The following is a 23710-nucleotide window of genomic DNA, read 5'->3' on the forward strand; positions in this document are numbered from 1 at the left end:
TTTACCTATTAAATAAACAGATCAGTCAAGGCAAACTCTACTTCCTTTATTTCATAATAAATAAATTAAAACTTGAATCATTAAAAAAAAAAAAAAAAAAGAAAAAAAAGGCAAAAGAGGCAAAACTGTCTTTAAGTAAATGCCCATCACCAACCAACTATTTGTCGATACAAGACATTTTCCTTAGCTGTTATTTATAACTTATTTGAGGTAGCAATATTAAAAATTAGTCCCATCTTCCACATGCAGACTTCATAATATTTTCCCTGTCTTTAATATATTACAGAAAAACATAACAATAAGCATTAAAGTCAAAGTTCACCAGAAATTATGCTGTATAAACATTGATGTCATTTTGCTATAAGAGCCTTCATCTATGTGATTACACAACAAGTGTAAACTAAATTACAAGTCACAATTGCACAATGCTCCCAACACACATTCATCAAATTCTTAGAAAGTTTCATGCTTTACACGAAAATATAATTTTGTCAACTTCAAAAATGTCAGCTGACAAGGTTTAAATGTAATCTAGTTCAAAGTTCATTAATATTACTCTAATTTGTGGGGAAAATTTTTTTATAAATAAAATCCAAAGGCATTAAAACATGACATGGATTTTGATCTACAGCACAAAACACCTCAAATCCTGCGAGGGGTCAGAGTCCAATTTAGGCTTGTTAGACTAAGGATCATGTTCGCATGTAGAGCTTTATCAGTCCTGCCTTGTGTAGCTTCTGCCACAGATTCAACTCCATTCGCAGGTCATGGTTGGCGAAGAAACGCACCTTACGAGGATATTTGTCATAGTAATGGTCTGAGTAATTTCTGAAGTCTGGAGTCATGAATCCGTAGGCGTTTACCTTTTGACATAACAACAAAGAACAGAGAAAGATCAGTATTCCTAAAGCTTTCATCTGGATTACACGTTAAGTCAAGTCAAGTTCTATAGCGCTTTTCACAACAGACATTGTCTCAAAGCAGCTTTACAGAATTTAAAAGTTAAGGTGAATGGTGTGTGTTTATCACTGATGAGTAGCGATGGGGACTGTGGCAACGAAAAACTCCCTTAGTTGTTATGAGGGAGAAACCTTAAGGGGATCCAGATTTAAAAGGTTTCCCCATCCTCATTTGTGTGAGATCAAGAGTGTGATTATAGTCTTTAAACAATACAGAACACTGGAGAGTGAGGACTAACATGAGCACTGGAATATGAGATTATGAGTGATGATCTTTCTACAGTCTTTTACAGTCATTTGTGGTTAATAAACTAGGAGCCATTGAGCAACTCATAAAATAGATAAACATTTGCGATCATCATAAATCCAACACCACACCAAACATTACACCTATCTAAAAAAAAAAAGAACTTCTACCTCGTCACACGTATGGAGAGCTGCCAATAGCATCACGGCTCCTGTAGACGGCCTGTAGATGTTTCTCAGTCTGCTTTTAAGTCTGCCTGAATGCAGAAACCTACAGCATAACAAAAAGAAATGACACAGTAGTCTATAGACACAGTCGAGCATTTACATTTCTACACTGTTCATGGCTTAATGTAGTACCGTAATTTCCGGACTATTAAGCGCACCCAAATATAAGCCGCACCCACTGAATTTGACAACGATTTTTATTTTGAACATAAATATGCCGCAGGTGTCTACATTGAAACGAATGAACTTTACACAGGCTTTACTGAAAGACAGTGTCTGTTACACGGCTTGTATCTAAACAGTAGCGTACCAAGAAAGTCATTGTTCACTGTCTTCCTCCTTCCTTTCACAACTATTTCTCTCGAGAGTTTTTCTTTTGGCATCGTCGTGCGTTTTAAAATCACCATCAGTGAAGCTTTTCTCCTGATGCCGTGCAGCTCAGAACACAGGTGAAGTGCGTTTTTTCATGCCCGGTTGTTTTTATTGTGACGAATGATTCTCCTTTCCTGTAGACAGTCCGAGTGAGCGGCAGGTCAAACGTCAGAGGAACATCATCCATATTTATGATGTGGTGCGGCCCGATTCAGTGGGAGCGCATCTGATTTAACCTGAACCCGTTCGGCAATTTCATTGATCTAATGTTATGGTGTTCAGTTTTTTGGCTTGAAGCTTGTGAAACCGGGAAAATGCTTCCTGTGGGACTAAAGTAAATGTACACAAACCTTGTGGAATTCTTGATTCTGATTGGTCGGTGATCAAGTTACACTTTTGTAACTGCAACAATAAACTGACTATTTTTAAGCATTGTTTATCTTTGATGCTTTGTAAAAAAGAATTTATAAAATAAAAAAAACTTGTCTGGAACTTTAACTTTTTAAATTTCTCTTTGACCAAAAAAGAAACAAAATCATAGGCTGGTGATCAGCTGTTTATATTATTGTTGTTTAAAATAACAAAATTTTCTATCAATAACTGTGTTTAAACACTTTATCTCACCTGTTTCTGATGTAACGGACAAAGTCGGGGTGGTACATTTTAAAGTTCTCTACAGTTACATTAGGTCCAAAATATACAGGAGGCCTAAAATGAGCAGAAAAAAAAGTTATTTACCTCTGTGTTTGTGTGTATATGGGTGTGTGTGTGTGTGTGTGTGTGTGTGTGTGTGTGTGTGTGTGTGTGTGTGTGTGTGTGTGTGTGTGTGTGTGTGTATAGATAGATAGATAGATAGATAGATAGATAGATAGATAGATAGATAGATAGATAGATAGATAGATAGATAGATAGATAGATAGATAGATAGATAGATAGATAGATAGAGCTGATTAAAGTGTGACACCACGAGTCTCCAATATTGAACTTTTTCACAATATAAAAATTTTCTAAAAAACTGAATTTTATGTTTTCATTATCTGTAAGCCATAATCATCAAAATTAAAAGAAATAAACACTTGAAATATATCAGTCTGTGTGTGATGAATCTACACAATATACGAGTTCCACATTTTGTATTGAATTACTAAAATAAATTAGCTTTTTAATGATATTCAAATTTATTGAGATATATATATATATATATATATATAAAATCTCAAAGACTAATATAAATGGTACATTAACATATTCATTGTGTAAAATCTGAAGTATTTACTTTGAACTCCGCTCTTTTCCATACTTGATTGGTATGTGCAAGGATGCAGCTCGCATGAGAATATAGTCCCGGTCATGATCAGGAAGAAAAATGTACCTGGTTTCCTGGAAATGTCAAGTAGTGGAAAGAGGGGCAAAAACATTAAAAGGAGAGGGAAAGTAGAGTTTACACTAGCGCCTGACTTCTCACTATTTTTTGGAGCAAGCTGCCGAACCTAGCATTCTAATACTGCCAGGAATTTTACTGTATATTGTAAGTTATATGTCTCATCTAACATCTATTTCATCTTCAAAATATATTTATAAAATCAGGTAACATAAGCCAAGCTACAGTGTAAATACCTGCTTTTAATAATCAGTAATTGAGTTGAGTTATTTAAAAAGCCCCTTTTTGTGGCCTCTCTAAAGTAGTTAGAGATGGACTGTCTCTTACTTTGCTCTTTGGAGCGCTTTTATAGCCTGCACGTGCATAACTTCTCAAAGAGTTGCGAAAGGTGTTGGTGGAGAAGGTGTAGAAAGAGGTACGTGAGCCAACATCCTTCTCAAAGCCAAGAATAACTGCACCATTTGTCCTGAAAGAGAAAGAAATTAGTTACACCAATTAAATTTCATTTATTTATTAACATTTTACCTTTTTGGGCCTGAATCTGTGTTAAGATTATAGATGTTAAGAACCAACTTAAATTTTCTTTTCTTTTTTATAGAAAGCTATATTAGAATACAATGAGAATCACACAGCGCTACACTTGTGAAGAAATTATGGTCTATCCTCTAATAATTGTCTTTTGATCACAGATTTCTTTCTTTCTTTTAGGACTCCAGGACAATCCATTCCTAAAAATGACTGCTCAAATATTATCTTACCTGAACACATAGTCATTGTGGTCAATCTCCTTGCCTTTCTTTGACCCATTCAGGATTCCTCCATTTCCAACCACAGCACAGCGGATGCAACCTGATCGGGACTTTCTATTCTTCCAGTCATCAAACATCACCCGGTTAGCAGAAGTGTTTAGGAGGGACAAAGATTCATTCAAAACTGGAAAAACATCAGACATGCATTTGTAAATGTTTAATCTAACACCTCTAAGCTTCTCTTTTTAATAAAGTGCACAGTGTATTTGATTTGATTGCTCAGGCAATATCATGTATAAGGTTTTATTTGAAACTTAAGTTAAGCCAGTTTGCATTCTTAATAAATAAGCAGATGTTTCATGCTTTGGTTACCAGAATTATGCTTGGACTATGTGCAAAAACACCTCACGAGGGCTGATATCAAATTAATGGGTCAAAATTTTAATGATCCTTCTTTCACATTAAAAGCAAATTCTAGCAGTAATAAATGGAACTCACTGTCAATACTGACACTACCCCAGCCATGGGCACCATGATAGTGAGATAACCGCTCGTATTCCTGCTCAGAGAAATGCTTTGCCCACTGCAAGACTGGCACACTGGATAGATACGTCGCAGCAAAGTCAGTCTTCAGCATCTTTTTCTGGATGCTGTTGGAGCAGCTCTTATATATAAAATAAAGTAAACAGTCAGTTACATCAGCAGACTGCATTTTCATTCACAATGAATATGAAAGATGAAGTGCCACTAAATATATCCTTGGTCTTAAAGTTACCATGGCATGATTTTTAACAGACGTTGGAAGCCTCTTCCACTACGATATTTGTAATGCATTAATAACAAGATGGCTGCTGTTTTAATTTTCATTTCTAAATATTCCATAGCTCTTACAACAAAATGCAAGAAATTGCTTTAATTCGCATGACATACATTTATGAAAATGTATACAAGTCAAATTTTTTCAGCACAATCATACAGTATTTGCAGCACTGTTAAATTGAGTTAATAAAAGGGGAAAATTAGCTTGCAGGGCCGTACACCAATCTCGAGAAACCATGTCTTTGTAGACCTTTTTTTTTTTTTTTCCTTTTTTAACACAGGCGCATTGTCATGCTGGAACAGGTTTGGGGGATTTTGTTCCAGTTTAGGACATTTGTAATGCTAAAGTATACAATAGACATTTCATACAATTATGCGCTTCAAGCATTGTGGTAACACACAAGGAAAGAACCACATATGGGTGTAATATTGTTCCACAGACTTATGGTGAACCTTGCTAACCCAGCTAAGAAGTTTTCAGCACTGAGACTGAAGTTGTTTTGTACCATTGGAGAACATTTTTTGTACCTTTAAAAAAAAAACAGTACTAATAATTTATTTATTTATCTATTTGCATTGATTAAAGAATATACAGAGCACAGAATTACTTTGCCTCATTCCAATAGTTTTTTTTTTTTTAATATAGAATGAAACACTCGGTGCAGATTGTTCATAAAGAAAAGAAACAGAAATTGTGATTGTTTAAATATAGAAGGTGAAATACTTACAGTTTGTGGCATATTATTATCAACTGCATATTCATCTCCTAAGAAATCTTGTTCTGAGAGTTGAACTGGATTTACAGGTTTCACTGGAGAATTTGTAGGTTTGTAGTGCATTTCGATCCAAGGTCTTTTGTATACATCCTCTATTGTGTCGTCTGTCTGTTCATCTTCATTTTCCATATCAGAATTCCAAAGATCAGGGTATGTGTCCTTGTATCCTTTGTAGTCCTCTAAACTTTAATTGTAACAAAAAGAATGAAAGTAAAAAATAGAATATTCGAAACGGACTACAAACGGCGCATTAATAAAGCGTTATTTTTTTATGATGACAGTCATTGACAATAATGCCATTTTAATATCCAGTTATCAGTATTTATTTTCTATGGCAATAGTACTACAAAAAGACCACATTTTTTTTACTAATGGTCCATGCAAAGCTGAAATCTACTAAAGAGATTTATATTAAATAGATCAGAATTTTAGCTTTCATTCCTCTATATTTACTTGTAGATCGGTTGAATTGAAAAATGGCACCTCTGGGTGTTTTTTAGGTGAGTAAACGTATAGGAGCAGATAGTCTCGAAGTAAATAACCAGTTATTTTTGGTTGCTGCTCCATACAGTTGCATTAACTACATCAAGCCAGTGACCCAATGATAAACAATCCTGGCTTGACTGATAATTTTGTTTATCCTGCATCATAAGCAGACAATTTTTATTCTGAACACACTGGGCTTGGTTACATTTCTTTTAAATTGGAATTTAGCCATTCTTACTGCTGATAAATGGTTTTCATCTATTGGGAAGGCCTCTGTATTTCTGTTTTTGAAGCGATTTTTGATTAGTGGGGTGTAATTAATTTGCCATACCCCTTGGACATTCATTGTGAGTCTTGATTTTGGATGGGTTTTTTTTTCCTTCACTGCTTTTGGCATCTTCTTTAGCTGACCTATTTGCTGTCTAGTTATTAGTACACCAGCTGTTTCTTTCTTTTCCAGGACAATGAAGCTAAAGTGTTGCATTGAACATGCCCAATGCATGTACAATGACTTCAAATAATTTTCCCTCTTTTCTAAGCTTCACAGTGGCTTGCTTTTCCTCCATTAGCGAGCTTTCTTGCCTTTATGTAAATTCTTTTTCAAATGTAAAATGTTGGGTTCAGAGCAAAGATTTTGTGATTTATGTTCTTTATTACAAATGGTTGGGTTCAAACAAAAGATGCCATGTTCTAAATTAACCCATCTAGATATAAATATCAGGAAAGGAAAGCCATTCCAATACTTTCACTGAGGTCTATCATAGGTCAGTAAAGGTTAAATAAGGTTAAGTGCAGTAAATAAGAGATGTATAGCTTATTACATTTATCAGCCTGCTTTAGAACACCAGCATTATGAGGACTCTCTATACCTGTTGTGATTACGGTTTGAGCCCAGTAGGTACAACCCTTCTATTAAAAAGAACACGAACAAGGACAGCACTAGCTTTTTCTGATGTCGCAAAAATATCATCTTGCGATCTTGATGGTCTTGCGGCAGACAAAACAGCTGATCACATCAAGATTTTGAGAAGTGATGAAGGAAAATTGAGGGCCGTCTTCTCATTAATCTCAAATGGCCTGATAAACCTGGAAGTAGGTCCTGCTCTGTGAAACAGAAGGTGACATTTAAATGTATGTATCCACCCCTTTTTGCTGTAATCTTGTATTATATTAAGGAATAAGGAGAGAATCAAAATGCAAATATTGTTTTAGTAAATGGCAAAGAGATTTATTTTTGCACATAACCTCATCTATAGGAACCTACACAAGTGCTTTGAAGTCTCCAAAATAAATATATCCTAATAGATATTCATATTCGTTGTAATTTCTATTAAAAAACACCCTTCAAGTTAAAAAGATTAAAAAAAAATTAAAAATAAATAAATAACCATTAAATAAAAACAATGAGTAAGACACACTATCCATCAACTAACTATTGTTTTTTTTTGTTTTGCTTATTTTTGAGAATGCAGAAGCAGAACTAACCGATCTGGTAAAGCAGCTTCCTCAAACAAAAACAGTGACTACACATTTCCCCCCCTGCAATCACAAACTCTCTACTTAACATTCAGCTACTGCACCATCCAATCCATTTTAAAGAGCACACTTGCCTCAGGCCACAAAGAAAAATTTGTCAATATCAATGAATGAATCAATTAACAATGTTATCCTAATTACGTGCCATTAAAGAATACACTGGACTCGTGACTCATGCTGGCATTAGAATGGTGTGTGTGTGTCATTGTGTGGTTTGTTGGTGCACTTTGTACATATTTTCAACAGCATGGCTCTCATGAAAAGCCGCAAAAATCACAATGACTGTGTGCATTCCACTGCTACAAGCCTCTAACTAGTTTGAAAAACAAAACATTTATAAATAAAACATAACTAAGAAATCTGCTGAATCTTGTCAAGTTTAAACAAGTTGGAAGCAAAATAGCACTTTTTCTTTAATAATCTATTCCCCAGCACATGATCGCAAGAACTTAAACAATCATTTAAAAGTTGTAATATATTGTCATTTATGTCTAAAAATATGCTGCAAATCATCAGCAGTGTATAAATTGTATCGGTATATAATGAACAATGTGATATGGCACTGCCCTAAATTGGTAGCATGACAAACCTGTCAAGTTCAACAATTACAGTTAGAAAGCTATTAGAAATCTCTCCTATAGTGAATTTAAAACATGCAGCAATCAATAAAAACAGTTTATTCAAATGATGAAAAAGAAAGTACATCTGATCATTTAATTGCATATAAGTGCACCTTGTCCACTCACTCATTATACAAAGTGTTTAAATATTAGGCTGAGAGGAAATTAAAAAGAGAAAAATCAATGTTTCTTACTTAGAGATGAAATTTCTTTTGGACACAATCTGGTAAACAATGTTCAGAAAATCAATCCCATTAAATTGTGCGCTCTACAAACACACAAGCAACAAAAGGGATGGTCTGTGTGTAAAACAAGCAACAGTCACATAATCCTGCCCCTTCAAGAAAAAAAAAAGAAATGAATGAAGGAGGGGCCAAAAAAAAGCTGAAGAAGTATAAGGAAGCGTGTAAAAATGACAAGGATTGGTAATAAGGAAACACTGAATACAACAAAAGCGAAACATCTAAAGTCTACAGTCAGATAACCAGTCTGGGAACATTTCTAAGAACAATAAAGAGCCTTTCTTTTATTGTTAGTAGTCTTTTGTGATTTGTCATTTGTATGTCAAGCAGCATTCATGAACATGATAAAGCTATATCACTGGATAATGTTTTACTTTAGCTTTATAACCAACTAGAAAAAAGAGAGGACCAATGTATTGGTGTCCCTAATGTCAGCTGTGAACAGGAGGGGAAACGTACAATGAGATTATATTAAAATAAATAAATAACTAAAGGTCCTTTCCAAATGAAAAAATAAAGTAATTGAGATCTATCAGTCTGGAAAAGGTTATAAAGCCATTTCCAAAGCTTTGGGACTCTGGAGAACAGTGGAGAACCTTTCCAGGAGTGGCTGGCCGACCAAAATTACCCCAAATGCACAGCGACAACTCATCAAAGAGGTCACAAAAGACCCCACAACAACATCCAAAGAACTGCAGGCCTCACTTGCCTCAGTGAATGTCAATGTTCATGACTCCACCATAAGAGAGACTGGGCAAAAATAGTCTGCGTGGCAGAGTTCAAAGATGAAAATTGCTGCTGAGCAAAAAGAACAAAGGGTCGTCTCAGTTATGGCAGAAAACATTTTGATAATCCCAAAGACTTTTGGGAAAATACTCTGTGGACTAACGAGACAAAAGTTAAACTTTTTGGAAGGTGTGTGTCCCATTATGTCTGGCGTAAAAGTAACACCGCATTTCAGAAAAAAACATCATACCAACAGTAGAATATGGTGGTGGTAGTGTGATGGTCTGGGGCTGTTTTGCTGCTTCAGGACCTGGAAGACTTGCTGTGATAAATGTCTAGCCATCTGTTCGTGACCTCAAGCTTAAGCGAACTTGGGTTCTGCAGCAGGACAATGATCCAAAACACACCAGCAAGCCCACCTCTGAATGGCTGAAGAAAAACTAAATTAATCTTTTTGAGATGCTGCGGTATGACCTTAAAAAGGCGATTCATGCTCAAAAACCCTCCAATGTGGCTTAATTACAACAATTCTGCATAGATGAGTGGACCAAAATTCCTCCACAGAGCTGTAACAGACTCATTGCAAGTTATCGCAAACGCTTGATTGTTGCTGCTAAGGGTGGCCAAACCAGTTATTAGGTTTAGGGGGCAAATACTTTTTCGCACAGGACCATGTGGTTTAGAATTTTGTTTTCCCTCAATAATAAAATCCTTCTTTAAAACCATGTTGTGTTCACTAGTGTTATCTTTTACTAATATTTAAATTAGTTTGATGATCTGTAACTTTAAAGTGACAAACATGCAAATAAATAAGAAATAAGGGACACCTTTTTCACACCACTATATATACTGTATGTGAAAGAGGACCTGAACATGTGCATTCAATTCATGGGTGTTACTATTGTCTTTTTGCATGACAGCTAAGGGGTAAATCAAGTTTGTTTTGTTGTAATGTCGAGAACGCACATTCCTTAAGCCTTTACTATTTAAAAACGAACATTAGTGAGTGTAAAGATTTGTGTCCAAAACGCAAACCTGACGTATGTCATCACGATGAGTCTGCTGCAGTTGTGTGAAAACAAGCTCATATCCAATAGTCAATAGTGTAACACAACATAAACATAAGACACAACCCAGTTCACCCTCATCTGACTCAAATTTATTAAATATACCATCATTTTACGCAGGTGTTTTGGACATTGAGTCATGAGGAACTGAGTCATGTAGTAGAAGCAGTAATTTGATAGATAAAATGCTGGAATTGTAATTGGAAGGTCATGAAATCAAATCCCAGCACCAACCAAATTTTCATTCTGAACAGATAAATTTTTATGTCCTATGAAACACCGAACTGTTATCAATGAGGCTTTGAAAACCGCACAAACTCAATAAGAATATGCATTCAGAACTGAGCTTCATGGTGCCTTATGTACATAAATGCACCTGATTAACAGCAGAGTCTACACCTTCGATTCAGTCTACACCTTTGACATTTATAAAAGTCACGTAACACTTCACCCTGTTTGCCCTGGCATTGTTCAACTACAAACCAAACATTTTAGGTTGTAAGTAAAAATGGTACTCAAATTTACACTCATAAGTACCTACATATGTTTTGTTATTAGTCAAATATGGCCATAATCTGGCTTCCATTGTTCTGCTGATGATACCCAACTATATATCTCATCTAAACCAGGCGATACAGCTCAATTAACTTGGATAACTGAGTGTGTTAAGGAAATAAGAGATTGGATGACCCATAACTTTCTACTTTTAAATTCTGATAAGACGGAGATTTTGCTCATCAGCCCAAAAACGAGTATACAGAAGCACCAGCATCTCAACCTGCATTTAGACGGATGTTCTGTAACCACTAGTTCAACAGTAAAAGACCTGGGAGTTATTTTAGACAGCAACTTATCTTTTAAAAATCATATCAACCAAGTTACACAAACAGCCTTCTTTCACCTTAGAAATATTTCTAAGCTAAGAAATATGTTATCTATATCTGATGCAGAGAAGCTCGTCAATGTGTTTATGACCTCCAGAATAGACTACTATAATGCATTACTAGGTGGATGTCCTGCGTCATTAATAAACAAGCTTCAGTTAGTTCAGAATGCGGCAGCAAGAGTTCTTACTAGGTCAAGAAAATATGACCACATAACCCCAATCTTATCGTCCCTACATTTGCTTCCGGTTAAGTTTCGAATAGACTACAAACTACTACTACTCACTTATAAAGCACTAAATGGTTTGGCTCCCATGTATCTATCCAGTCTTTTAACATGCTACAATCCGTCACGCTTCCTGAGATCTCAAAACTCTGGACTTCTAGTAGATCCTAGATTAGCAAAGTCCACTAAAGGTGGTAGAACATTTTCACATTTAGCTCCTAAACTCTGAAATAGTCTTCCTGACAGTGTTCGGGGCTCAGACACACTCTCCCAGTTTAAGTGTAGATTAAAAACGTATCTTTTTAGCAAAGCCTACACATAACACACATCACACACATCACATCACAACCTTGTGCTCCAGAATATATGATTACATGCACATTATCAACTTGTGCTGTTAATATCATGAACAGCAGCTACGCTAATTTCTCTCCACTGCTTCTCTTTCTCTCCCCATCCCGAGGCATCCTGAGGTTTGGCCAGATCCAGTCACATCCCACCTCATGAAGATTATGGACTTTAAAGAAGTAGCTGCCAAACTCGCAGCTACTTCGCAGAGACGTACCAGTGCCAATTGGATCCCACTGCATGTGTGGAGTTTGACATTGGACCTCCTGGAGTGTTTAAAGGCTCTGGCATGAAGAAGCTGATGCTGGATCTGTGATGATCACAAATGTTGAGCTCAGTAGCTCCTACTTTCATACCAAAGACTGTAGAAAGAACATTTACTTATAATCTTACACTCCAGTGCTCATGTTAGTTCTCACTCTCCAGTGTTCTGTATTGTTGAAAGATTTATGATCAAACTCTTGATGTCACCCAAATGAGGATGGGTTCCCCTTTTGAGTCCGGTTCCTCTCAAGGTTTCGTCCTCATAACATCTAAGGGAGCTTTTCCTTGCCACAGTCGCCAGGGATAAATGCACACTATTCACCTTGACTGTTGATTTCTGTAAAGCTGCTTTAAGACAATGTCTGTTGTGAAAAGCGCTATACAAATAAACTTGACTTGACTTGATAATGATAACTTTTGATGACTCAGGATCATTGTGTATATGCTCAGCAGCTCTTCTCCACCATTCTTCTCTGGCAGATTATATCCGTATTAACCTTCTAATGACTCAATCAGTCTCTTTGTTCTGCATACCACACATTCTAAATTGTATTATTAAACTATAAAACAGATCTCTGAAATTGCATACTCATTACACACATGTAATGCATATGTGACTTTATACCGGGGGGGCTTAAATTTAAATTCCAAACAATTCAATATTTTTTTTTAAACAAATTCACTCAACAGCCTGGTCAGGGAAATCACCAAGAATTAGAAATGTTAAGTTGATGAGAAGCAAGAATTTTTTTTTTTTTAATGACTTGTTTTTACCCAAACAGAAAAAGAAATGCAAATAAAAACTTTTTGAGCAGATCCCACCCTGCTTCTATGACATAAAAAAAAATCAATTAAATTACATATATATTATTTTAGTTTAGTAGCATACTGTATGTGTGTGTATGTTGATTTACTACTTTAGTGGGCCGCAATCAGTTATAGGAAAATAATCCAGGCAGAATGGGTGCTGTGATACGGCCCTGATGTAAAACAGAGGAATCTGGTACATGAATGTAGAAGTATTGGTAAGATGAAAACCAGTGCTCACACACTCGCACTGTATCAATCATATATGACCTTTTCAAACGTGACATTCACGGTTCTTTGTTTCTAAGCCAAGCTGTAAAATGTGAGTTTAAGAGTAGTGACATTCAGAACACTGAAAAGACCAGTCTCTCAAACCCTTGTCATGATCTGAGATTGAAAGATGTCTCACAAAAATAACAAGCACACAACAATGTAACACAATGAATGCAAAAAATGAATGAGTAATAGACTTTGCATTAGGGTTAAATGTGGCATGAGAAATTAACATTCACACATGAAAATTACTAAAGCATAGAGTCAATTACAACCAGTTGTATTATGTACAGTTGTTAAACAACTGTACATAATACAACTGGTTGTAATTGACTATACTTTAGTAATTTTCATGTGTGAATGTTAACAACTGTTATTATGTATTATGTGTTATTTATTATGTTTTATGTTTTATTATGTAGAGTTGTTTAACATAAAACTGGTTGTAATTGAATATTTGTTTATTTAAAATCTTTATTTATACAAACAAATCGTGTTCTATGTTATAGTAATTTTTATGTGTGAATGTTAACTTCTCGTGCCACATTTAACCCTAATGCAATGTCTATTACTCATAATCTTTTTGCATTAGAGTTACATTGTTGCATGTTTTTTTAATTATTTTAATACCAGATCATTTAAACATGTGTGTATGACTGGACTTTTTTTTGGCACTGTGTCTACCTCCACCTGGTGAGCTCTCCCTCCCTTTCCTTTTTGGTTGTCCAGCACCAGACCTAAACACACACGCAAAAATATTTAAAAAGGTGTGCTTTTGCTGTTATTTAGTGCGTCAATAAAGACTCGCACATTCCTTCTTTCCGTCCATCTGCTGCAGATCAAATGACACGGGTACACACGATGAACAGCACTGAGTGAGCGACCCCTAGTGTTCATCTCTTGCTACCTACAGAATCTTTAATAACTACCTACAAACACACAAATTAGTGTAATAAATGAGGAAACAAAAACGCAAAAATAAATAAAATACAATAACACAAAATAGAAAGGTGGTGTTAGTAGAGACTTAATTGAGGGCAAGTGTAATTTCACCACAAAAATCATATATATTGTTTATTTGTTGTACACTGAATATTTGATAAGTAGTGACCAGTTAGTGTTTTTTACCTCAAACCATTCTACTGGGTCCTAAGTTTAAAATACAAAAACAAACAAACAAACAAACAAAAAAACAATCAGCAAAGCCAATTTTAAATTAGAATAGCTACTAAAATAAATTAGAAGTTAATTAGTTTTATTGTACCTCTGAAATCGGTTGCAGAAACACCAGTGTAGCTGATGCAGCAAACAGGTACAATGTAATAATGGCCAACAGAATCCTTCAATATGAAACTTATATACAATACATGTTCCTCTTTTTAGGTATATGATACAGTCAGTGCTAGCACTCTGGAAAGATTGAGATGCATGAGTAAAAATGTCGATGGGGGGTGGGGAGGGGGCTGTTCTTTAAGTTTGGTGATGTAGTACCTCTTTCAGATTAAGGGGAAAACACACATAGGAAAATCTTTATATACTGTATATACCATCAGACAAATGTGAGACAAGAAAGGAAAAAAAAACAAGGCACTGATTTTTCTCCCAGCTCTGCCTCCTTGCCTGTGAATTAGGAATTCTCCTTCATCTAGCGATGTCACCGGAGCAAAAGTGTCCCAAATGCTGCTTTTCATATTTCTGCTGGAACATGCTAAAGACTGTTTCGTTTGTGTTAACTCTAACAGCAAAATAACATTTTTTCATTAATCTAAATATGGATGAATTTGGCCTCTACAAAAATATATTTTACTTTTGTGAGGAAGCTTACAGTCAGCAGTCAAATTTAAATATCTTTCCAGAATGCATTAGGATTCAGAAATAGACATTTCTTAAAAAGAAAGAAAAATAAAGAAAGAAAGAAAAAAAAAAAAATCTCCAACATGGTTGATTACTAGGATATTTACTGAGCTTTATATGGAGGGACTCGCATATAACAGGAGTCTTTTCCCCATGGACAAATTAGCTATTTAAATTCACAAATTCATTTATAAAAAAAAAATACCACTTCAGTTTTTTTTTTAACAAACATTAATTTGCTATTCAATAAACGAACTGGAATTCATCTGTTTTAATAGGAACACCTTGAACATCTCTGCAGTTTTCTATTCAGTCATGTGACAGTAGTGCAATGTAAAATAAAATATGCAGGCCAAAAGCTTCAGTTAACATTCAAGTATCAATATCAGAACAAACAAAATTTGATCTTTGTGGCATCTATATATTATACCAGAAGGGCTGGGTTGAGCATTTGAGAAACAACCGATCTCCTGGGAATTTCTTTGACAACAATCTCCATGGAATTATATGAAAAACAGAATACTTTGAGCAGAAACATGTTAATGAAAAATCAAGAAAATATACAGTTCGCCTCAGATTCATGTCCTGGAAACTGATACCACTTACATTTTATGCTTGGGGCAAACCTGTAAGGGTTTTTTTTTTTTTAGACTTGCCAATGATCGCCTCAGATTCCTGTTCTTGGCTGACGGTAATGGAACCTTGTGTGATCTGTTGTCGTTGCTCACCCACCTCAAGCTGTGATGTTTTGTGCATGCAGAGATGGTTTTCTGCTCACCACAGTTGTAAGCAGTGCTTATGAGCTACTACAGACTTCTCTCTTAATATGTTTTAGCCTACAGACAACTGTTTTGCTCGATTCCCCACAAACACTGGTGTGAATTTTATATGAAATTCCCAGATCACCAGATTCTGAAATACTCAAACTGACCCCTCCGACACCAACAACCTCCCCACTGTTAGTCATCGTGATCACACTTTTTGATCCATGCTGATGTGTGTTGCTGATTTGTGAATTGAAGCTATTGACCTGACTCCACACACTTTTTCCATTGTGTTCCTGCCACTATTGCCCATATAGTTAACTGCACAGACATACAGGTGTCCATAATAAATTAAACAGTGAGTATGTACTTGAGAGAATCTACAGAATTTACTTCAGCATCATTAAGTATTTCTTATGCGTTTTAAAGTTAGCAAACGTTTTCTTCATAGTACACAATAAAATTTTGTTTTTTTTACACATCATTTGGCACACCAAGATTTTTAAAACTTTTCCTACATAAGTGGTTGGTCTTTGGTTTTCATCGGATGCATTTGATGTTAGAACCTTCGCCGCTATATATGCAATCATTGAACACGTACCTCAACTCATTCAATTAAGCCAACACTTTTTATACTTCGCAGTAAGGCATCTTATATTGACACTGCATTGTCAGAACAGGTTAATGGTTATTGTCTCTGCACATTCAACACTGTTTGAGTTCCTGAAAAGGTTTACGAGGCAATAAAGCAATGACTTCGTATTCCTCATTAACACACACTTTAGCTAAGGAAGGCCAAATACAGAGGCTGTAAACTTTACAAGGGTTTTGCCTACACCAAAAAGACCTTGTTTCCTTCAAAACAGCCTTGCTGTTTTAACATTTGGATCCAAGCGAGCTCACAGCATTCACGTATGCATGTAGATCTTTATAAGTCCTGCCGTCTGCAGCTGCTGCCAAAGAACCATCTCCATGTGCAGGTCGTGGTTGGCATAGAAATGCACTGGATGAAAACTTTTGTCGTAGTAATGGTCTGAATATTTCCCATAGTCCGCAGTCATAAATCCATAGGCGTTTACCTTTTAATATCAGATCAACAAAAGGGCAAGGCCAGTTTTCAGTTGTTGTTTAGTCAGTCAGTCAATACAGTGTGACAATGGGCAAAATAGCCATGGTCAAAAAACATTTAAATATGATTACACAAGACTGTACAAATATCCTTTAAGCATGTGCAATACAATGCTTATTGCATTCTCTCTCTAATAATATTACAAACAAAATGCATTAACACAAACCCAAACATTTCTAAGAAACAAACCAGAATTTTAGTAAGAATGCACCAATATTGATTTTCCTAAACATAAGGCAAAACAACAAAGAGCTCTTACCTCATCACACGTATGAAGAGCGGCCAGCAGCATTACTGCTCCTGTGGACGGTCTATAGATTTCTTTATATTTGGTTTTGAGTGTATTTGAATGCAGAAACCTACAGGAGAGAAACAAGATTTGAGCTTACAGATAGAGATGAACATTTCCATTTTTCCACTGCCACTGGCCTAGCGCATTAATAAAATACTCTAAACCAAAATATCACACCTCAGATGACAGTGGACAAACGAAGAACCTTGAAATACCAAATGGATTAAATGTGTAAATACAGATTTAACTGAAACACAAGATACCCACTTATCTACTTTGGCCTGTGTAAATCAATAACTGAGGATGTAATCTTTTTTTTTTTTTTTTGCACATTATATGGCTTCTAAAGTTGCTACACTAAAATTGTGTAAAGACTGATCCAGAACAAATATATATAGATGCGTTAATACTCTTCATACAAGCAGCTCAACAATACATAAATTTTTTTTTAAATACTGTTCATCATTACAGGGTTGCAGCGAAACCTGGAACCTATTTAACAGAACTCCATGAACAAGAAGAAGGACCACCAGAAAAACCCATCACAGGGCACAATTTCACACACAGTTACAATTTACAAAACTCCATTTTCCCTCCCTAAAACAAAGACATGATTCAATTGAAGTACTTGGAAGAAACCCCCCAAAGTAATAACCGCTATACAGTGTTTTATATACACAAATCCTCTAAACATTGAGGCTTCTTGCACCAGGTGCATCCCTAAAGTAAGCAAGCACCCACACCTACCTGTTTCTAAGGTAACGGATGAAATCTGGGTGGTACATTTTAAATTTCTCCACACTCAGGTCATCTCCAAAATACTGCTTTGGCCTATAAAAAGGTACATTTAGGTAAGTAAGGAAAAGATCACATTTGGCAAGCATGACATCTGGTTTGTAAAATGATCATGTGGGAAATAAGATAACTGCAGTATTTACTCAACACCCCTCTCAGATCCTGTCTCGATTTTTGTGTGCATGGCTGCAGCCCTCATAAGAATGTAGTCCCGGTCATGATCAGGAAGGAAAATGTACTTGGTCTCCTGGAAGGAAGATAAGTAGAAAAAGGCAACAAATATATAAAAAAATAATAATAAAAAAATTGAATAAAAGTTTAATGACAGAATGTTTGACTATATGAACGCATGTAAATAATGCAACATAAAATTAACTGTGTTAACAATACTAATAAGCCCAAACATGAAATGAAAATCTCTTCAGTCTGGTACATCCAAGGACTAAAGGACATTACTAAAGTCGAGAACCGAATAACGGGTACAAATCTGTCTTTTCAGATTACAGTTGTAAATTGAGGACTCAAAAATAAATCTTAGTCAAAATTTAAGCCAATTCTGAGTTTGTCACGGGTATAAACATGAGTTTCTATACAAGAAACATACAGGAGGCGGATAAGGATTACGACTGCATAATCATCCTCTCCACTGGGACTTGTATGCTAATTAGTCTTAATTATGTAGCTTCCTATAACTGAATGAATGAACAGATGGCACCGGATGACAGTGATTTGGATTTGATCAATGAAATGTGAAACACTGCAAACTGCTGAGGAAAAAAAATAAACAAACAGATTCAACAAATACTACAGCATCTTCCTACATGAGGTAACATGAGACAAAAACATCTTTGTGGTTAATCAGTCTCATTAATAGGGTGTAATGATAGTTGGCCTGGGTTCACACAGTGGGATGAATGAAGGTGATTAATTTTGTAAACATGAAGCAGTAAAGAGAAATGCTAACAGAGAAACTGTACTGCATGAGGGCACAGCAGTCTTGTGAACACACTTCGGGTCTATACTTTTCTCCAGACTAAAGGTGCAATTCACACAATTTTACAGATGCTGTGCTTCTTCTCTCTATTAAAGATAATGTGTAAACTCCAGAACATCATAAACCCATCACATGGCTGCCTTTAACTTAAAGAGGGCCAAATAAAAATGTCTCATGATGCTGCTGTTTGCCTATTACCATGTCATTTCAGTTTTTTATTTACTTATGGTTTTGCTTTTCCGGACAGGCTATAGTAAAATTATATATTTATTTACAGAACACACACATGCATACACTGTCTCTCCAAAGTGAGCTAGAGAGATAAAAAAAAAAAAAAAAAAAGCAGAATTGTTCATTACCTTGCTCTTGGGGGGGCCATTAAATCCTAAACCTGCATAATTTCTCAAAGAGTTACGTAAGGTATTCGTAGAGAAGGTATAGAAAGAGGTACGCACACCAACATCCTCCTCAAAGCCTTCAATAATTGCACCATTTGTTCTATAAAAACAAGAGAACATTTTTTTTTTTTTTTTTTTTTTTTTACTATCAATGCTTTTTTTCTTTAGTTAAATTACTAACTATTTATTCTTCCTGCCACACTCTTGTATCTCAGGCCTAGCCACAATTCCTAGATGGCATGTAAAGATTGTGTGTGTAAAACAAACAAATATCAACCTGAGGTTTCTGACGCGTATTTATATACACGAGTGTACACACAATTCTACTGTTACTAGCAGTTAGCAAATCTATATATCGTGATACAAGGTTCATATAAATGTCAAGCATTTTTGCTAGCTTTCGTTTTGCCAAGCTCTTACTCACAGGAACAATCTGAATCACCCGCTCATACTATTTTAATTTTCACACTCAATTGGCTCGCATAAACAGTATACTCAGTGTTTCCCCCCCCATTTTTAGAAAATCGCTTAACATGTTTTCCAACCTGAACACGTAGTCGTTCTGGTCAATCTCCTGGCCTCTTTTTGACCCTTTCAGAATTCCCCCGTTTCCAACTACAGCGCAGCGGATACACTGCGAGCCGTTCTGCCGTTCTTCCCAGTCGTCAAACATTATCCGATTTGCGGAAACGTTCAAGATGGCCAGTGAATCCTGAAGAACTGCAAACACATTGGATGTGCTATTAAATAGCCTGTAATTGTTAATAGCTCACTGGAATAGATAGCAGTTTCATATTACAGACATCCAGATCATCTGCCATAACCTGCTGCCTTAGACATTGTCACACTAATGAATGGATGACACATATGCAAACATAACTGAGTGACTATCATTATGATAAAGTACAGCATGTTTCCATTATACATGTAAACTGATAAGTCGCCTTAAAACTCAGCACACAGAAGGCGCTGAATAGGCGAGAGCAGCCTACAGAATTGAATAATAAAAATAAGTGATATCACACTAAAATCAAAATCACACTTCCAGCTGTACAGAAGCACTTTCCATCCCCTTTAAAGGCAGGTAACAAAAATAACTAAATGAATCAGCTATCATTATAAAGAAAGGAATATAGTAAGTCAACGAATGTCTCTCTTCCATGGCCACTCTGCAACCCAGACAAAGTAAACTAATTAAAATACTCAGATTAATACTAAATAGGTTATCTCGGTATCATTGCCTGACATTTTCGCTCAATCTGTAAGATAAATGGAATGAATGTATTATGTGAAAAAATAAACATTTTCTCCATATCCTGTAGCGCTTTTCAGTGACGGATTCTGACAATAGCACGTTTTTTTTTTTTACCAACTTCAATAAAGATTTCTGATGGTTTATCAATGTGCTCGTGAGAATCATGGCTTGTAAATCATCTCTGCAATAACAGACTGTAGAAGTATAGTGCTGAATATTTGCAAAAAAAAAAATTATAATAATCTGAGCAGTTTTTCCAGGTTAACCAATTTTGTAATAGGAACCAGGAGGAAGTTTCTTTTTCATCCATTCTGGGAAGGACTTTCCGGATGAATTATGTTTAACAATGTGGACTGACACATACAGTTACAGGATTGCTCAAATTCATCAACACAGCCTACAACAAACTGGTTTATACTTCAAGCACTGCAATTCTGCAATAACCCTTTTCAACATGAAAAAAGTCACACATACACATCCCTGATTAACGTGTGTTTGGAGAAACACCATAACTACAATTTGACATTACATAGCAAATTGAACAGGTCAGGTCAGTGCTGTATATTTGCATTTCTAGACCAAAAAATAAATAAAATCAGCACAAGGTTTATAAACCCATGACAAAAGTAACCTTTACAAATTTAGGAGAGGTTATTATGTAGCCCAGACAGTAAATCAGTTTAGCCTAAATATTTAACCATGGCGATTTGTGTAATACGTTTTAAATATGAAGACCTAGAATAATCGTTAGACTGCAACATCTCAATACCCTGCTTCTCACCCTTATGTGATACTGAACTCAATAATAGGTTCACACCCTTACCATCACCACAATATTTTAACAGAATCACCCACCTGTGATATCAACACTACCCCATCCATGTGCACCATAATAGCGGGATAACCGCTTATATTCTGGCTTTGAGAAATGCTTTGCCCATTGCAGAACGGGAATATTGGGCAAGAACCTCTCACCAAAGTCACTCCGCAACACCTTTTTCCGAATACTTGTTGGGCAGCTCTGAAATGCAAAAAACAAAATAATAATAATAATAATCAATGCTGAAGACATGTTTAGCCCCATTTGAAAATATGTACAGAAGTTTAAAACAATCGACATTAATATTTCGAACATAATAGTATTTAAATTTGTTGAAAATAAATGTTTGTAATTTAGAATTATTTAAGGATTATTTGTGAGCAAAATAGATAGAACCAAGATGAGTTTCTACATTTGATCTATAAAATATGTATTTAAACACAGAACTTGTTTTTACATCAAACACCAACAGTTTTACTTTGAGGTCAAGGGTAAAATTATTGTACAAATAAAATTATTAAAAAAAATATATATTTACATCTTGTAGTAGATTATCATCAGAGGTGTATTTGTCTCCAAAAAAGTCTGGTTCTGTGGGTTTGGCTGTTTCGGTTAAGGGTTTGGTTGGTTTTACGGTTTCCTCTGGAGATTTAGTTGTGTGAAGCCCGCTTTTAGTCACTTGGCTGCCAAAATAAGTAACACATTTTATAAATGGGATACTTTTTTCTCAACAGGACATCAAGACCAGTCGTGCAGAATCATTATAGCAAGATTTCCCAACATTTTGCCAATGTGGCCTGGTGGGTAAATGGATAAGATTTACTGTTCATTGTGAATGCGCCAAAAAAATTAAATAAAAAAATTAAAAAATAAATAAATAAAATTTTGACTCCTTGATAAACAATTTGTATTTATACCATTTGGACTCATTTGGACAACTGCTTGGCAGTTTGAGAAGTTTAAATCCTAGCATCTGCAACAACTGCCTTACCAGTTAAAATGAAAGCCAAAAACATGCTGTGTGTGCAGTTTTTTCTCAGTTGTTTTGAGTTTAATAGGAACACACCCTGCTTATAGGTCATCTGCCTAAACCAAGACAGCAGTGACAGACTACAAAATAAGGCACTAGAACTGACCAGGTAGTGTGTAAAAAGCACTTCTGGTTAACCAAGCATGAAGTAAAGCAACCTGACCTGCTACACTACACTGCAGCCGACAGAGACCTGAAGGGGTGGTGAAGTCAACCACTGGGAAACTGCACCTGTATAACAACATTGTGGAACAGCTTGGTCTGAAGAACTGTCGCCAGACTGTCTGGACCATGGTCACATCCGAGCCCCCTCTCCTTTAACAAACCCAGAAGCTGCCCCCGAAAACAAAGGAGCCCTCAGCTCTAAAGCTCAGGGTGAAAAAACACCCAGCCACATTCTCAGTGACCAACTTCTCAGCATGGACAATAACACTGACCGATCTACAATATTGCAAGATACTGTCTATATACATTTTACTATATAAAAAAAATGAATATAAAAAAATAAGCTATTAAATTTAGGTGTACACGTTACAGTGGTGTCAATTTAGCAATTGCTTTCTTTATCAATCACAAAGAATCCTCTCGTGTCTTATCTTATGTATAGTAGTAGGGGATCCCTCTTGCTATGAAACCTGGAGAATGTGCTCTGAACCATCTATGCTCTTTTGACCTATAACTTGTACAGCATACAACATTAAAGTCCATTAGGCAACACAATGCATAGCGGAATAAAGTAAACAGAATGCAGTGGTATTGCAGAATGGATAATACCGAACATGCTGAACTGGTTTTCACCTGATGTACTTATTATAATCCTCAAGGCCATTTTTATTCAACTAAGTTAAGTAAAAACTCAATGGAGCCTACTGTTGATGGTAAAACTATAATCAAGGATAATTATTCAAGCTCATTTTGTAAAATCAAATCTAGGGTTAGGGTTAGCAAATTATAGCGTGGAAAATTAATAAAGAAATTGTCAAAGGGACAAGTAAACAACTAGGCCACTATATGAACTCAATGCAATATCTAAATGGAATCAATCTTGTTTCATTGCATTCAAAACACAAGCATTGTAATGAAATGTAATTTGATAAATATTAATTTGAGTTATTTTTTTTTATCAGAAAAGGGGCAATACAAACATGTTAAACCTTACTGAATGGCAAGCACAAATAGGAAATATTCCAGTGTCAGAACTGAAAGAAATTCACTTTAAAGTACTGATATGATGAGAAACATTTCCCCCCTCTCTCTCCCTCTCTCTCTCTCTCCCCCTCTCTCTCCCTCCCTCCCCCTCCCTCCCTCTCCCCCTCCCTCTCCCCCTCCCTCTCCCTCCCCCTCCCTCTCTCTCTCCCTCTCCCTCTCCC

The 23710-nt window shown here is 35.8% G+C and overlaps 1 protein-coding gene across 1 annotated transcript in view; it reads right to left on the minus strand.

The window, feature by feature from the left end:
• Positions 1–25: 25 nt before the first annotated feature.
• Positions 26–23710, minus strand: part of st6galnac (ST6 (alpha-N-acetyl-neuraminyl-2,3-beta-galactosyl-1,3)-N-acetylgalactosaminide alpha-2,6-sialyltransferase) — a 27509-nt gene continuing 3824 nt past the window's right edge. The window contains exons 3-21 of the mRNA XM_083557397.1: positions 21849–21993; positions 21346–21511; positions 19781–19955; positions 19197–19335; positions 17987–18090; positions 17796–17879; positions 17016–17115; positions 16540–16706; positions 14274–14305; positions 13694–13746; positions 6886–7022; positions 5483–5714; positions 4434–4599; positions 3945–4119; positions 3514–3652; positions 3082–3185; positions 2430–2513; positions 1377–1476; positions 26–863 (exon numbers count right to left, since the gene is read on the minus strand). Coding sequence (XP_083413523.1) covers positions 693–863; positions 1377–1476; positions 2430–2513; positions 3082–3185; positions 3514–3652; positions 3945–4119; positions 4434–4599; positions 5483–5714; positions 6886–7022; positions 13694–13746; positions 14274–14305; positions 16540–16706; positions 17016–17115; positions 17796–17879; positions 17987–18090; positions 19197–19335; positions 19781–19955; positions 21346–21511; positions 21849–21993 — 2473 coding nt within the window. The 3' untranslated portion in view covers positions 26–692. The remainder of the gene's footprint in view (positions 864–1376; positions 1477–2429; positions 2514–3081; positions 3186–3513; positions 3653–3944; positions 4120–4433; positions 4600–5482; positions 5715–6885; positions 7023–13693; positions 13747–14273; positions 14306–16539; positions 16707–17015; positions 17116–17795; positions 17880–17986; positions 18091–19196; positions 19336–19780; positions 19956–21345; positions 21512–21848; positions 21994–23710) is intronic.

This window comes from Silurus aristotelis (assembly GCF_946808225.1).
Source record: "Silurus aristotelis genome assembly, chromosome: 12".
NCBI lineage: Eukaryota > Metazoa > Chordata > Actinopteri > Siluriformes > Siluridae > Silurus > Silurus aristotelis.